Source organism: Hordeum vulgare, chromosome 4H (genome assembly GCF_904849725.1).
Source record: "Hordeum vulgare subsp. vulgare chromosome 4H, MorexV3_pseudomolecules_assembly, whole genome shotgun sequence".
Classification (NCBI taxonomy): domain Eukaryota; kingdom Viridiplantae; phylum Streptophyta; class Magnoliopsida; order Poales; family Poaceae; genus Hordeum; species Hordeum vulgare.
The window spans coordinates 29,291,996-29,308,512 of record NC_058521.1 but is presented as its reverse complement, the minus strand read 5'-3'; the positions used below and the strand labels follow the sequence as shown (position 1 = coordinate 29,308,512).

The 16,517-nt window shown below is 44.9% G+C and overlaps 1 protein-coding gene across 2 annotated transcripts; it reads right to left on the bottom strand.

The window, feature by feature from the left end:
• Nucleotides 1-241: 241 nt before the first annotated feature.
• Nucleotides 242-2,811, bottom strand: LOC123447695 (E3 ubiquitin-protein ligase SRFP1-like). Of its 2 annotated transcripts, none has more exons than XM_045124327.1 (11): nt 2,441-2,811; nt 2,243-2,330; nt 2,087-2,121; nt 1,924-1,956; nt 1,750-1,827; nt 1,584-1,627; nt 1,429-1,469; nt 1,178-1,352; nt 992-1,061; nt 833-862; nt 242-547 (listed from the first exon to the last, which is right to left on the bottom strand). In XM_045124327.1, the coding sequence occupies exons 2-11, from the start codon at nt 2,289-2,291 to the stop codon at nt 419-421; spliced, it is 684 nt and encodes a 227-aa protein (XP_044980262.1). In that variant the 5' UTR covers nt 2,292-2,330; nt 2,441-2,811; the 3' UTR covers nt 242-418. The 2 variants fall into 2 exon arrangements, with proteins under 2 accessions (XP_044980262.1, XP_044980261.1); XM_045124326.1 differs by having other exon boundaries at nt 2,087-2,125; nt 2,441-2,810.
• Between the last annotated feature and the right edge of the window lie 13,706 nt (nt 2,812-16,517).

Below are 16,517 nucleotides of genomic sequence, written 5' to 3'. Positions count from 1 at the left end.
CTAGAATATGTTGCGCTGCTTGAAGGCGTGCAATATATACATACCATCAAGAGGAAAAAGATAGCAGGATAATTTCTTTTTGCAAGCATATGTGGATGTTGAAATGGTTAGTATGGTATTAACCTTTCAGATTAGCTATACAGCGCAGAAGGAAGCATTCAAATACTTACGAATCATGAGTTCTAGCAACAGCCTATTACTTCAGAGTGGGTATTTTCAACTTCGTGGTTGAGACAAACACTTTGGTATATCAATTTCTTTCTGGCAAATTGGCACCGTAGATACATATAAATTGACACCGTATATAATGCTTCTGCAGTCTGCACAGCTCATGTTGAACTGGAAATAATACATCAATGGCAGCTACGTACTAAATAATCATAGTCGTCACCGACGTGGGTATCATACTATCATGCTACTAGGCCGGCAGCACCGATGGAGCGACCCTGCAGGTGTTGTAGGACTGGCAGTGGCAACACTTCCTCTGCCCCGCCATGCCCGGATACACTCTGGTCGTGTCCCAGCAGTCGTTGCACACGATCCATCCCTGCACCGACCCACAAACACATGCCAGGAGTAATGGCATCAGAAAACCATCACATTTATATAACTGGCTATTCTACTTCCAAAATATTGGTAGATGAGCCTGGGTCATTTGGAGCCTTTTTCTTAAAAGGGAAATCAAAAGTATATTTTTAAAGTTTCAAAAATCATGTACTCTTTTCCACAAGTGTGACAAGTGCACATGCACTCTTATTATGTTCCTATAAAATTTCGTAGTGAAATGCTATGTTTGTTTGAGGGCTACAAAGATATGTGAGCTGCCACTGACCTTTCCCATGTGTAAGAAGCTCGCCTCAATCTGAAAAAAGAAGATACCAAAAAGAAAATCTCATGCCAGGGCCAAGAACGTGAAGGGAAAATTCACATGAAAAGGAATCAGAGATGAAAACCATGCTGATGCTGTGGATCTTACTGAGAAAATACCTACCTCGGCATCCAAGGCCCTCAAGAATTTCTCCATGTCAAAGATGGACACGGAGCACATGGGGCAAGTGAACCTGCAAGTGCGTTCAAAAACAGCGTCGTCATCTATCTATCTTATCCAAGCAAGAAGAAGACCAAGATCACACGAAAGGGATGGGAGGCCGGTGGGTAGGCATGGGCGATGGATTACTTGTCGTGCTTGAGCATCTCGTGGAAGCAGTGCAGGTGCATGGTGTGGCCGCACCTCAGCACTGACGCCTCCCTCAGGGAGTCGAACAGGTACTCGTAGCAGATCGGGCAGTTGTTCTTCATCGCGTCCTCGATGCACACATGCTTGTCCCTGAGGGTCACCGAGTAGCACGATCCTGCGGCAGATCAGATGGCGGATTGAGGTTCGGGGTGATTCGGAGTGTGTCGTGGAAGGATCGCCGGAATGCTTACCGCACTTGTGGCAGTGGAAGAAGTTGTCCTTGCCTCCAACCCTGTTGATCATGGTTTCAGTCAGCTCGGCAGCTTGAACTTTCATGCGGGGCGATATGTCAAAGTAGAAGAACCGAAAGTGGAAGTGAGAGTGAGCATAGGATGGGGGTGCCTACCTGCAGATGCCGCAGTCTTTGCAGTGGTATTGCTCCTTGTCGACCTGCACAGCAGCAGCAGCAGCAAGATCCCATCAGCAACAACCCAATCAATCACCACCGAATCCAAATCCAAATCCAAATCCAGCACAGGGACAGGGGCAGGGACAGGGATCTCAATTCTCACGTCGTCGTCGAAGAATTTGCACGCCCGGCAGAAGTAGTCCCCCATGCACACGCCGCAGTTGCTGCACACTTGCGCCACCTGATGATCACCCACCAATCAATCTGTTAGTGTTATACCGAAACTCTGAAGCTATCAGCAGCACAAGAAACTGGGGGAATCGCCTCAGATGCTGACCGGCTGCTCGGTGTCACAGACGAGACATATGACCTACGAGGAAAGGAAAATTAAGTTTGAAGGTGAAGTCAAGAAACAAGATGTCCGGGGCACTGGGAACGCAATATAATGGCGTATGAGAAATGGAGATTGAAGAGGAGGAAGCAGTGAGGGAAGCGCGCACCGATTGGACTGCATGGCGGTCGAGCTCGTGCCCGTCTTTCTAAGCCCGGTCCAGGAAGAAGAAGGAGAAGAAGATGCAGATGAAAAAGCGGAAAGAAATGTGAGGAGCGCCAACCAAACCAGAGCAGAGAGAAGGGATGCGGAGCGGAGCAGAGACCGTGGAGTCGTTGTGGCAATGGCGGCAGTGGAAGACGTCGTTGCAGCATGGCGCCCGGATCCTGCACCGCCTCCTGTAGTGCTTGCACCTGCGACCACACACCACACGACCAAGAAGCAGTCTCCCTGTCAGCTACTGCTCCAGCCAAGGATGGTAGTAGTTGGTTAGTACACAAGCAGAGAGGAGAGGCCGACGGACCCGAAGCCCATCTTGGCGAACCCGTGTCGGGCGGCGTCGAGCTCCATGTCCATTGGCGAGACCGCTGTTCTTGTCCCGGCTCGACGGAGGCGGCGGCGGCGGCGGCTTCGGATCTGGCTTCGGCTCTGCTTCTGCTTCTGCCGCTGTCGTTGGCCGTTGCCGCGCTCGCTCGCTCGCTAGGAGGAGGGTGGGGAGAGAATTTTTATACTGTCACTGCTGTCTACTGTGCCTACCACAGTACCCCTACTTCGGTGGTGGTGGTGAAAGAAACTGGTGATGCAGTGTGACTTCTCAACTTTCCTCTCTTCTTCCTCTGCTTCTACAGCTGTAACATGACTTGTTTTGAGAGCTGAGAGGATCTGGATAGATAGGTACACAGACCTACTGCCATTTCTTTAACTTATCAAGAACTCAAGATCCAGGAGGAGAGCCTTTGCGCTTCTTTCTCTCTTCCCCCTATTTTAATATCTACTAAAAAACATACCGAGTAATTATAGGAGGTGGTGGTGGCGTGCGGGCGGGCCAAAGATGGAAGCTCCGAAAGCACTCGAGATGACGATTCTTTACTCCTCCGGCGGGTCACTGCATTCTAACTCCACAGCGTACGCGTCAGCCCCTCTGCTGATTGACCTCTTGCCAAATCATCTGAAATATATCTCGTCAGTTTGACGCCGGGGGCAGAAGCAGATCCCCAAGCACAAATGCATGGTTGGTCTGTTGATCGGTCCTGTCAACTGTCAGGTCCGACCTGACGCCCCTTATTTGGTGTTTCTTTGCCAGGATCAGGACGGCGCAGCTCCTGTATGGCAGTAAAGTATTCGTTCGTGTGGATCATGAAGCCGAGGGTTTTCGTATCCGTTCATTTCGCCGCAGATCGCTCTGTGGTTTCTTTGGTCGATCGGATCGCGTACGGGTGCTAGTAATTTGTTGAATTGATGACGCCTGGATGTGTAACCGTGGTGGTGGCGCGCACGCACGGGTCGACCGGGGATCTCGTGACTGACTGACATCACGTGGGATGGCGTGGCGGCTTGGAATCGTCGTCCACTGCAAGTTGCACGCCGCACCGGCCATGGACAGGCGCGACGAGCTCCGCTCTGGAACCGAGACCGGTTCGTGGTTTCCGCGCGCTGGGTTTCCCAAATAATTAAAGGGCACACTAATCCGCCTTTTGTTCATTTGGATTGGTCCGACCCACACCAATGTTTGTTTTTTCATCTGTGTCGGCGCATGCGTCAAACACTGATCTGATTCGTTTTATAATGACATGTAAAAAATTACAAACATTTTTGAAAAAAACATTAATTAAACATTAAAGCCGGCCATGAAGACCGACGAGAGTCCACGCGTCTTCATTATATTATAATTGAACATAAAAAAAACTAAACTACGCGTTACCCTAGACGTCCTCGGCGTCGGCGTCGGGGCCAGTGAGGTTGGGCTATGCCGGCGCGGGCATTGCTGGTGGCGCCGGTGACACAGCACGTGCGCGCTCCTCCGCCATGCGCAGCGTCCTCCTATGCTGGCAGTAGGCGACCTCCTCCTGACGCAACGCGCGGGGATAGACGACGAGGGGCTTGCCGTTGTTTTGGGCGAAGCCGGTCGTGGCTGCTGGCTAGGGTTTGGTCGCCGACGAGGGAGCAGAGAGGAGGCGAGATGGGGACGGGGGTGTGGAAGCAGATGAGGCCGAACCCCTCCGCATGCTCGGATTAAAAAAGACCGACCACGATCGCTGACGCATGGGTTCGTGGATGGTGGTCGTCATTAATTAGGTTGACCGCGGATAGTTGAACGACCGACGGGTGTGGATGGAACGGACAACGAAAGGGCGCGCGTCCGTTTTGCGTCCGCACCGACCCATTTCAGTCCCAAATTTGGGCTGAAAATGGGTCGACGCGGACGCAGAACAGACACGTTTTGGCAATGGGTCCGCATGTTAGCCATCACATTTGTCCGCACGGATCCAAACGAACGGAGACGGACAAAATGAGTCGCTTCGTTGAAGTTGTTCTCTAAATGCTTTGAAGGTTCACAAGGAGGATCCGCTTCTTAATTTAAGTTTTTTTAAGTTTCACTATAAACTATATACGAATATATATAACGATATATTTTAAAGTACATGTTTCCTCATTTTTTTATACATAGTCTGTAGTGAAATCTTTTAGAAAAAATATATTTTCTTAGTTCTCAAATATAGGTCTTTCTAAAAATTCTAATGGAAATTAGATACGAATGTATATAAATATATTTTAAAATATAGATACGTTATTTTACTTCGTATCTAATTCATAGTGGAATTTAAAAGAATTATATTTAAAAATGAAGGGAGTAGAAACCAGAGAGTACAACTGATACACACGCTCGCACACACTCACAAGAGCAGCGCTGCCAACGTTTGTTTAATCATCGTGCGGACGTGCACAAATAGAACGAGTGTGTCGGCGATTCTTACCATTACCAAGACACGCGCACTTTGACTCCGTGGCGATTCCCATCAGGCCTCGAGTCTTTCATGTCGGTCCCTGACTCCCTGTAGCATAGTAGCACCGTAGGATCAAATTTACAAAGCTTTGTTGGAACCGAAATGCTCGTTAGTGTAGCTATACTATTTCACCTTTTTAAGCTCACGCGTCGTAGTCGTCCGATCGCGTAGATCTGACCCGACCGCGTGGTGGTCATGCCACACGTGGCGACAGGGCGCGGTGTAGTGGTAGGCCCGAGGTCCTTAATTTTCATGTGAAACGGCCGCATGGCTCGTTCGGCTTGTTCGAACCGCTCGCATCGTCCCTTCTCTCCATTTCGAACTCCCCTCCCTTATCTGTTCCTTCCTCCTCCATCGCCATCTCCCACAACGACGACAGGCACGGGGCTGGGGTGGTGGGTTCGCTACAGATTCGTCTGTTCGGGAAACCGTCTGCGGGCGCGGCGTGTCGTCGACGACACGCAGAGGTAAATCTCGGCATCTCTTCGTGTGCATCTGTTCCAGATCTTGGTTGGGACGGCGAGGTTAGGGTTTAGGTGGTATGACGGGCGATTGAGACAACGAGGTTACGGGTGTGCGAGCACCGAGGCTACTCATCGCGTCTGCGGGCACCTCATGCCTCATGCCGCCGAGGCCGCTGATGGAGAGGGCGAGGGGCGGGGAGAGGGGCTCGTAGCAGCAGCAGCAGTAGAGGAGGAGTGTCGAGGTGGAGAGCTTTGAGAAGCTCGGGCTCGTGGAGGAGGTGCTGGCCGCGATGCGGGAGGCTGGCATCACCAAGCCCACCGAGATCGAGTGCATTGGCCGCTTCGAGGAGTTCGGGGTCGAGGAGGAGGTGCTGGCCACGATGCGGGAGGCTGGCATCACGAGGCCACCGAGATCCAGTGCGTCGGTTGCTGAGATTTCGAGCGATGGGGGTGTCTGTTTTTTCGTTTTTCCGCAGAGTTGCTTGAATCTACACTCGCAGTTGTTTATAAATTGGAATGAATTTTCTTAGTTTTTGTTTTCTCCAATTGCATATGGGAAGGGGGTAAAGGTAGTTCTCCGTGTCGACAGTTGCAATGTGGAGTTGCTTGAATCTTCACATGCAGTTATATAGAAATATGAGTGGAGTTGCTTAGTTTTTGTTTTCATCCAGTTGCACATGGGAAGGGGGTAAAGGCAGCTCTTCGTGTCGGCAGTTGCAAGAAAATAGGGCAGGAGTTGCTTTTTTTTAACTTCCAATGGGACTGTATTTTGTAAGATAATTTAGTGATTGGTTGATTTTTTTGTCGAGGCATTTCACATTTACTATCCATGAGTAACACTTTTTTTTTCTTTTTGTCCTTTTTATGTCAAGCAATGTGATGAAGATGAATATGTGGTTTGGTTTTTGATGTTGGTTGTTTTTTGTGTGCCGGCGCCATCATGTACTAGTTGTGACGTCCTTGATTTAATCGTACGCTAATCATACACACAAATGCGTATGACCAAGATTATGGACTCATGGTAAGATATCACAACACAACTCGAGACACAAATTAAAGTCATACAAGCTTCATATTACAAGCCAGGGGCCTCGAGGCCTCGAATACACACGAGTCAGCGGAAGCAAACAATATCTGAGTACACACATAAGTCAACAAGTTTTGCCTTAAGAAGGCTAGCACAAACATAACATCGGATCAAAAAGGCAAGGCCTCCTGCCTCGGAGCCTCCTAACTACTCCTGATCGTCAGCGGTCTCCACATAGTACTAGGCTCTATCGGGGTAGTAGTAGTCGTCGGCGGGATCAACCATCTCCTGGGCTCCGTCATCTGGTTGCGGCAATCATATCAAGAGGAAAAAGGGGGAGAAAAGCAACAATGAGTACTCATCCAAAGTACTCGCAAGACTGACATCATAACTAAGCTAAGTATTGATACGTCTCCGTCGTATCTATAATTTTTGATTGTTTCATGCCAATATTCTACAACTTTCTTATACTTTTGGCAACTTTTTATACTATTTTTGGGACTAACATATTGATCCAGTGCCCAGTGCTAGTTCCTGTTTGTTGCATGTTTTTTGTTTCACAGAATATCCATACCAAACGAAGTCGAAACACAATAAAAAACCTACGGTTTTTTTGGAATATTTATGATTTTTGGGAAGAAGAATCAACGCGAAACGATGGCCGAGGGGGTCACGAGCCCAGGAGGCGCGCCCTACCCCCCCCCCCCCCCCGAGGCGCGCCTGACATGCTCGTGACCAATCCCTAAGGGCTTGTTCGGTTAATCCCAACGAGGAGGGGATTGGAGATGATTGGAGGGGATTGAGATAGAATTTGACATACAGGGGATTTAATCCCTCTCAATCCCCTCCAAAACCCTTCAATTCGGAAGGAACCGAACAAGGCCTATGGCGGTTCGGGCCCTTCAATCGGAGTTACGGATCTCTGGGAATTTAAGAAACGGTGAAAGAACAGAATCTGGGAGCGCAGAAACAGAAGGACACAAAGAGAGAGATCCAATCTCGGAGGGTCTCTCGCCCTCCGCCGCCATGGAGACCATGGACCAGAGGGGAAACCCTTTTCCCATCTAGGGAAGAGGTCAAGGAAGAATAAAAAGAAGAAGGGGGGGGGGGGGCTCTCTCCCCCTCCCTCCCGGCGGCGCCGAAACGCCGCCCGGGACATCATCGTGTGACGACGATCTACACCAACACCTCCGTCATCTTCACCAACACCTCCATTACCTTCCCCCATCTATATTCAGCGGTCTACTCTCCCGCAACCCGCTGTACCCTCTACTTGAACATGGTGCTTTATGCTTCATATTATTATCCAATGATGTGTTGCCATCCTATGATGTCCGAGTAGATTTTCGTTATCCTATTGGTGATTGATGAATTGCTATGATTGGTTTAATTTGCTTGTGATTATGTTGCTGTCCTTTGGTGCCCATCATATGAGCGCGCGCGTGGATCACACCATAGGGTTAGTAGTATGTTGATAGGACTATGTATTGGAGGGCAAGGGTGACAGAAGCTTCAGCCTAGCATAGAAATTGATGCATACGGGATTGAAGGGGGACCAATATATCTTATTGCTATGGTTGGGTTTTACCTTAATGAACGTTAGTAGTTGCATATGCTTGCTAATAGTTCCAATCATATGTGCATATAATTCCAAGTAAGGGATGACATGCTAGCAGTGGCCTCTCCCACATAAAACTTGCTATCGGTCTAGTAACATAGTCAATTGCTTATGGACAATTCCACAACTCCTACCACCACTTTTCCACACTCGTTAAACTAATGTAATTGTTTCTTTATCTAACATCCCCTAGTTTTTATTTACGTGTTCTTTATTATCTTGCAAACCTATCCTATCACACCTACAAAGTACTTCTAGTTTCATACTTGTTCTAGGTAAAGCAAACGTAAAGTGTGCGTAGAGTTGTATCGGTGGTCGATAGAACTTGAGAGAATATTTGTCCTACCTTTAGCTCCTCATTGGGTTCGACACTCTTACTTATCGAGAAAGGCTACAATTGATCCCCTATACTTGTGGGTTATCAAGACCTTTTTGTGGCGCCGTTGCCGGGGAGCAATAGCGTGGGGTGAATATTCTCGTGTGTGCTTGTTTGCTTTATCACTAAGTAGATTTATTTGTTGTTCTAAGTTGTTCTCTATCTTTCATTATGGATATGGAAGACGAAATACCAAAAAAATTAGGTGTACTTGCTACTCATGGATATGGGGAACCTCCTAAAACCCTCGATGCTCGTTATGTGGAAAATATTATGCACTTCTTTAATAATCCTGAGAAAACCCCATTCAATTATATAATGGGATACATGTTGGATCAACGTGAATACTTTAGGGATTATCGCTTGACTCAAAAATGGAAACTATTATGGGATCAAATTCATATGTTGAAATGGTATGCTTGGGAGCTATGCTCGAGATATGATATTACTTGTTGCTCTAGGATGAAGGCTAAACACCTTCCCTTTTCTTGTAAATTTAATGCTAATGAAACCTTGGCTTCTTATGCTAATGGTATATATGATTACTATGATGTGGAACAAATATAAGAGTTTGTTGCTTTTATGGGTGCTTATGAAATTGAAGCTCTGTTTAAAAGGTGTGATGATAATGATGATGCTGCTTACCGATCTGAAAATTTGGTTATGCTTCATTATTGTTATACTAATTATGAATATAATGCCCATATTTATCGATTTATGGAGAAATTCTACGCTGCCCAATAAGAGACTAATATTTTGCAGGAAACTATGGAAAAAGAAAATGCTGAAACTGTGAGCTCATTAGATGAAAAAGATGACGAGGAGAGCGAAAAACAAAAGGAGGAAGAGCGGACTAGCTACCCATGCCCACCTTCTAATTAGAGTAACTCTTCAACTCATACATTGTTTAATTTCCCTTCGTTCTTACCGAAGGATGAATGCTATTTGATTGCTATGATCCCTTGGATTTGTTTGAAATATCCCTTTTTGATGAACTTGATGCTTGCTATGCTTGTGGCCATGATGCCAATATGAATGATGCTTAAGAAGATGAACTTGCTATAGTTCCTTATGTTAAACATGAAATTGTTGCTATCACACCCACTTATGATAGTCCTATTATCTTTTTGAACTCTCCCAACTACACTATATCGAAGAAGTTTGCTCTTATTAGGGATTACATAGATGGGTTTCCTTCTACTATTACACATGATGATTTTGATGAATATACTATGCATTTGCTTGCTGCTCCTACTTGCAATTATTACGAGAGAGGAACTACATCTCCACCTCTCTATGTTTCCAATACGATAAAATTGCAAGAAACTGCTTATGCTATGTATTGGCCTTTACTTGATGTGCATGAATTGTTCTTTTATGACATGCCAATGCATAGGAAGAGAGTTAGACTTCGTCATTGCATGATACTCCCTCCGTTCCTAAATATAAGTCTTTTAAGCGATTTCACTAAGGTCTACATACGGAGCAAAATGATTGAATCTATAGTCTAAAGTATGTCTATATACATCCGTATGTAGTCCACTAGTAAAATCTCTACAAAGACTTATATTTAGGAACGGAGGGAGTATATGTTACCTTGTGCTCACTACTAAATTACAAATCATTGTTAATTAAAATTGGCTTTGATATACCTTGGGATCCGGGTGGATCCATTACTTGAGCACTTTATGCCTAGCTTAACGGCTTGGGAGACAACCGAGAAGTTTTAGAGAGTCATTTATTTCTGTTGAGTGCTTTTATATAGTTTAAAAACAAAAAATATATAGAGGGGAACTTAAAACTTTTTCAAAAAAGAGAAGGGATTGAAAGGTGATCCATTGCGGAAGTGAGGGTCGACCTTGAACACTTGTGTTCATGCTCATGGAAACAATGTAGAATTTTTCATGGAAGTTTCTCGCAAAAATAATTATCCCCTTGTACAATTCCATTGTATTATAAAAATAATGTGCCAAGTAAAGCCTTTATGATTAGTTTGGGTGATAGTTGTTTGAGCATGCTGAAAAAGACAGAAACTTTGCACTCACGAAATCATTTATTATTTCTATACAGAGAGGGATATTGAGTTGATTATTTTTTCTGCTGATTGATATACAAATTGCCTTAATTATAATATTTTTTCAGAATTTTTGAAGTATCATAAGTATGGTATACGTTCAGATTACTACAGACTGTTCTGTTTTTGACAGATTCTGTTTTCTATGCATTGTTCTCTTATTTTGATGAATCTATGGGTAGTATCGGGGGGTATGAACCATGGTGAAGTTGGATTACAGTAGAAATAATGCTAATATGAATTTGGAAAGAGTTCACAACAGTACTTAAAGTGGTGATTTACTTTATTATACTAACGGATCTCACGAAGGTTTTGTTGAGTTTTGTGTGATTGAAGTTTTCAAGTTTTGGGTGAGACCACGATGGATGAAGGAATAAGGAGAGGCAAGAGCCTAAGCTTGGGGATGCCCGAGGCACCCCAAGGTAATATTCAAGGAATACTCAAGCGTCTAAGCTTGGGGATGCCCCGGAAGGCATCCCCTCTTTCGTCTACAATCTATCGGTAATTATACTCGGAGCTATATTTTTATTCGTCACATGATATGTGCAAATGCTTGGAGCGTCTTTTGTGTTTATTTTTCCTTTTTCTTTTATGCACCATGCTGGTATGAGATAGTACTTGGTTGATTTATAGAATTCTCTTTGCACTTCACTTATATCTTTTGAGTATGGCTTTATAGAATGCTTCATGTGCTTCACTTATATCATTTGAAGTTTGGATTGCCTATTTCCCTACACATAGAAAACCGCCATTTGTAGAATGCTCTTTTGCTTCACTTATATTTGTTAGAGCGGGGCATATATTTTGTAGAAATAATTAAACTCTCATGCTCCATTATACCTATTTAGAGAGTTAACAGGAGTTAGTCATTCACATGGTTAGTCATAAAATCCTACATAAAACTTGTAGATCACTGAATATGATATATTTGATTCCTTGCAATAGTTTTGCGACATGAAGATGTGATATTAGAGTCATGCTAGTGAGTAATTGTGTATCCTTAGTAGTACTTGTGTTAAGGTTTGTGATCCCCGTAGCATGCCCGTATGGTGAACCGTTATGTCACGAAGTCGGAGCATGATTTATTTATTGATTGTCATCCTTTTGTGGAAGTCGGGATCGTGCGATGGTTAACTCCTGCGAACCCTTCCCCTAGGAGCATGCGTGTAGTACCTTGCTTCGATGACTAATAGACTTTTGCAATAAGTATATAAGTTCTTTATGACTCATGTTGAGTCCATGGATTATACGCACTCTCACCCTTCCACCATTGCTAGCCTCTCTAGTACCGCGAAACTTTCGCCGTTGCATTACACCCTGTTGGAAATATGCCCTAGAGGCAATAATAAATTAGTTATTATTATATTTCTTTGTTCATGATAATCGTTTATTGTCCATGCTATAATTGTATTGATTGGAAACACAGTGCATGTGTGGATACATAGACAAAACACTGTCCCTAGTAAGCCTCTAGTTGACTAGCTCGTTGATCAAAGATTGTCAAGGTTTCCTCACCATAGGAAAGTGTTGTCACTTGATAACGGGATCACATCATTAGGAGAATCATGTGATGGACTAGACCCAAACTAATAGACGTAGCATGTTGATCGTGTCATTTTGTTGCTACTGTTTTCTGCGTGTCAAGTATTTGTTCCTATGACCATGAGATCATATAACTCACTAACACCGGAGGAATGCTTTGTGTGTATCAAACTTCGCAACGTAATTGGGTGACTATAAAGATGCTCTACAGGTATCTCCGAAGGTGTTCGTTGAGTTAGTATGGATCAAGACTGGGATTTGTCACTCCGTATGACGGAGAGGTATCTCGGGGCCCACTCGGTAATACAACATCACACACAAGCCTTGCAAGCAATGTGACTTAGTGTAAGTTGCGGGATCTTGTATTACGGAACGAGTAAAGAGACTTGCCGGTAAATGAGATTGAAATAGGTATGCGGATACTGACGATCGAATCTCAGGCAAGTAACATACCGAAGGACAAAGGTAATGACATACGGGATTATATGAATCCTTGGCACCGAGGTTCAAACGATAAGATCTTCGTAGAATATGTAGGATCCAATATGGGCATCCAGGTCCCGCTATTGGATATTGACCGAGGAGTCTCTCGGGTCATGTCTACATAGTTCTCGAACCCGCAGGGTCTGCACACTTAAGGTTCGACGTTGTTTTATGCGTATTTGAGTTATATGGTTGGTTACCGAATGTTGTTCGGAGTCCCGGATAAGATCACGGACGTCACGAGGGTTTCCGGAATGGTCCGGAAATGAAGATTGATATATAGGATGACCTCATTTGGTTACCGGATGGTTTTCGTGCATTACCGGAAAAGTTTCGGGCTCATCGGTAGTGTACTGGGAGTGCCAGGAGGGGTGCCGGGGACCATCAGGAGGGGTGTCACGCCCCAAGGGGTCTCATGGGCTATGGGAAGAGATAAACCAGCCCCTAGTGGGCTGGAATAAGTTCCCACTAAGGCCCATAAGGTTTGAGAAGGAAAAAACACAAGGTGGAAAGAGTTTCCAAGTGGGAAGGTGGAATCCTACTCCAAGTAGGATTGGAGTAGGACTCCTCCACCTCCAATTTCGGCCAAACCTTTAGGTTTTGAGGCTGCCTCCTCCCCTCCCTCCCTCCTATATATAGTGGGGTTTTAGGGCTGATTTGAGACAACTTTTGCCACGGCAGCCCGACCACATACCTCCACGATTTTACCTCTAGATCGCGTTTCTGCGGAGCTCGGGCGGAGCCCTGCTGAGATTAGATCACCACCAACCTCCGGAGCACCGTCACGCTGCCGGAGAACTCATCTACCTCTCCGTCTCTCTTGCTGGATCAAGAAGGCCGAGATCATCGTCGAGCTGTACGTGTGCTGAACGCGGAGGTGCCGTCCGTTCGGCACTAGATCGGAGCGGATCGTGGGACGGATCGCGGGACGGTTCGTGAGACGGTTCGCAGGGCGGATCGAGGGACGTGAGGACGTTCCTCTACATCAACCGCGTTTCTTAACGCTTCTGCTGTGCGATCTACAAGGGTACGTAGATCGGAAATCCCCTCTCGTAGATGGACATCACAATGATAGGTCATCGTGCGCGTAGGAAATTTTTTGTTTCCCATGCGACGTTCCCCAACAGTGGCATCATGAGCTAGGTTCATGCGTAGATGTAATCTCGAGTAGAACACAAAAGTTTTTGTGGGCGGTGATGTGAGTTTTGCTGCCCTCCTTAGTCTTTTCTTGATTCCGCGGTATTGTTGGATCGAAGCGGCTCAGACCGACATTACTCGTACGCTTACGAGAGACTGGTTTCATCGCTACGAGTAACTCCGTTGCTCAAAGATGACCGGCGAGTGTCGGTTTCTCCAACTTTAGTTGAATCGGATTTGACTGAGGAGGTCCTTGGATGAGGTTAAATAGCAATTCATATATATCCGTTGTGGTGTTTGCGTAAGTAAGATGCGATCCTACTAGATACCCATGGTCACCACGTAAAACATGCAACAACAATTAGAGGACGTCTAACTTGTTTTTGCAGGGTATGCTTGTGATGTGATATGGCCAACGATGTGATGTGATATATTGGATGTATGAGATGATCATGTTGTAATAGTTAATATCAACTTGCACGTTGATGGTACGACAACCGGCAGGAGCCATAGGGTTGTCTTTAAACTAACGTTTGTGCTTGCAGATGCGTTTACTATATTGCTAGGACGTAGCTTTAGTAGTAATAGCATGAGTAGCACGACAAACCTGGCGACACGTTGATGGAGATCATGGTGTGACGCCGGTGACAAGAAGATCGTGCCGGTGCTTTGCTGATGGAGATCAAGAAGCACATGATGATGGCCATATCATGTCACTTATGAATTGCATGTGATGTTAATCCTTTATGCACCTTATCTTGCTTAGAACGACGGTAGCATTATGAGGTGATCTCTCACTAAAATTTCAAGACGAAATTGTGTTCTCCCCGAGTGTGCACCGTTGCGACAGTTCTTCGTTTCGAGACACCACGTGATGATCGGGTGTGATAGACTCAACGTTCACATACAACGGGTGCAAAACAGTTGCACACGCGGAACACTCGGGTTAAGCTTGACGAGCCTAGCATGTGCAGACATGGCCTCGGAACACATGAGACCGAAAGGTCGAGCATGAATTGTATAGTTGATATGATTAGCATAGAGATGCTTACCACTGAAACTATTCTCGACTCACGTGATGATCGGACTTGAGATAGTGGATTTGGATCATGTACCACTCAAATGACTAGAGAGATGTACTTTTTGAGTGGGAGTTCTTAAGTAATATGATTAATTGAACTAATTGTCATGAACATAGTCGGGTCTTTGCGAATTACGATGTAGCTTGCGCTATAGCTCTACTGTTTTTATATGTTCCTAGAGAAAATTTAGTTGAAAGTTTATAGTAGCAAACTTTGCAGATTGAGTCTGTAAAACCGAGGATTGTCCTCGTTGCTGCGCAGAAGGCTTATGTCCTTAATGCACCACTCAGTGTGCTGCACCTCGAGCATCATCTGTAGATGTTGTGAACATCCGACATACACGTTTTTGATGACTACACGATAGTTCAGTACAAAATACTTAATGGCTTAGAAGCATGGCGCCGAAGACGTTTTGAAACGTCATGGAACATGAGAGATGTTCTAAAGAGATGAAATTGTGATTTCATGCTTGTGCCCTTGTTAAGAGGTACGAGACCTCCGACAAGATTCTTTGTCCACGAAGTAAAGGAGAAAAGCTCAATCGTTGAGCGTGTGCTCAGATTATCTGAGTACGACAATCGCTTGAAACAAGTGGGAGTTGATCTTCCAGATAAGATAGTGATGGTTCTCCAAAGTCACTGCCACCAAGCTGTGAGAGCTTCGTGATGAACTATAACATATCAAGGATAGATACAATGATCCTTGAGCGATTCGCGATGTTTGACACTACGAAAGTAGAAATCAAGAAGGAGCATCAATAGTTGATGGTTAGTAAAACCACTAAGTTTCGAGAAAGGCAAGGGCTAGAAGGGATACTTCGTGAAACGGCAAAGAAGTTGCTGCATTAATGAAGAGACCCCAGATTAAACCCAAGCCCGGGACTAAGTGCTTCTGTTATGAGGGGAACGGTCACTGAGGCGGAGCAACTCTAGATACTTGGTAGATAAGAAGGTTGGCAAAAGTCGAAAGAAGTTTATTTGATATACATGATGTTGATGTGTACTTTACTAGTACTCCTAGTAGCACGAGGGCATTGGATACCGGTTCGGTTGCTAAGTGATTAGTAACACGAAATGAAAGCTACGACATAAACGGAGACTAGCTAAAGGCGAGGTGACGATACGTGTTGGAAGTGTTTCCAAGGTTGATATGATCAAACGTCGCACGCTCCCTCTACCATCGGGATTGGTGTTAAACCTAAATAATTGTTATTTGGTGCTTGCGTTAAGCAGGAACATGATTGGATCGTGTTTATTGCAATACGATTATTCATTTAAATAGAATAATGGTTACTCTATTTGCTTGAATAATCACCTTCAATGGTTTTTTGAATCGCGATCGTAGTGTCACACATGTTCATGATATTGGTGCCAAAAGATACGAGGTAATGATGATAGTACCACTTACTTGTGGCACTGCCGCTTGAGTCATGTTGGTATAAATTGCATGAAGAGGCTCCATGCTGATGGATCTTTATACTCACTTGATTTTGAATCACTAGTGACATGCAAATCATACCACATGAGCAAGGCCTTGTTTTCATTGAGATGAAACAAGATAGTAACTTGTTGGAAATGATACATTTTGATGTATGCAGTCCAATGGGTGCTGAGGCACGTAGTGGATATCATTATGTTCTTACTTCAATGACGATTTGAGTAGATACAAGAGTATTTACTTAATGAATCACAAGTTTGAAATATTGAAAAGTTCAATTCTGTTTCGGAGTGAAGTTCGTCGTAACAAAAGGATAAACTGTCTACGAGATGATCATAGAAATGAATAACTAAGT

Excerpts from the sequence above, each read along its gene's own strand:
- LOC123447695 (XM_045124326.1), bottom strand. The coding sequence starts at position 2,493 with ATGGACATGGAGCTCGACGCCGCCCGACACGGGTTCGCCAAGATGGGC. Across the intron at positions 1,628-1,749 it reads GCAAATTCTTCGACGACGAC|GTCGACAAGGAGCAATACCA; the intron begins GTGAGAATTGAG and ends GCTGCTGTGCAG. Across the intron at positions 1,062-1,177 it reads GAGATGCTCAAGCACGACAA|GTTCACTTGCCCCATGTGCT; the intron begins GTAATCCATCGC and ends ACGCACTTGCAG.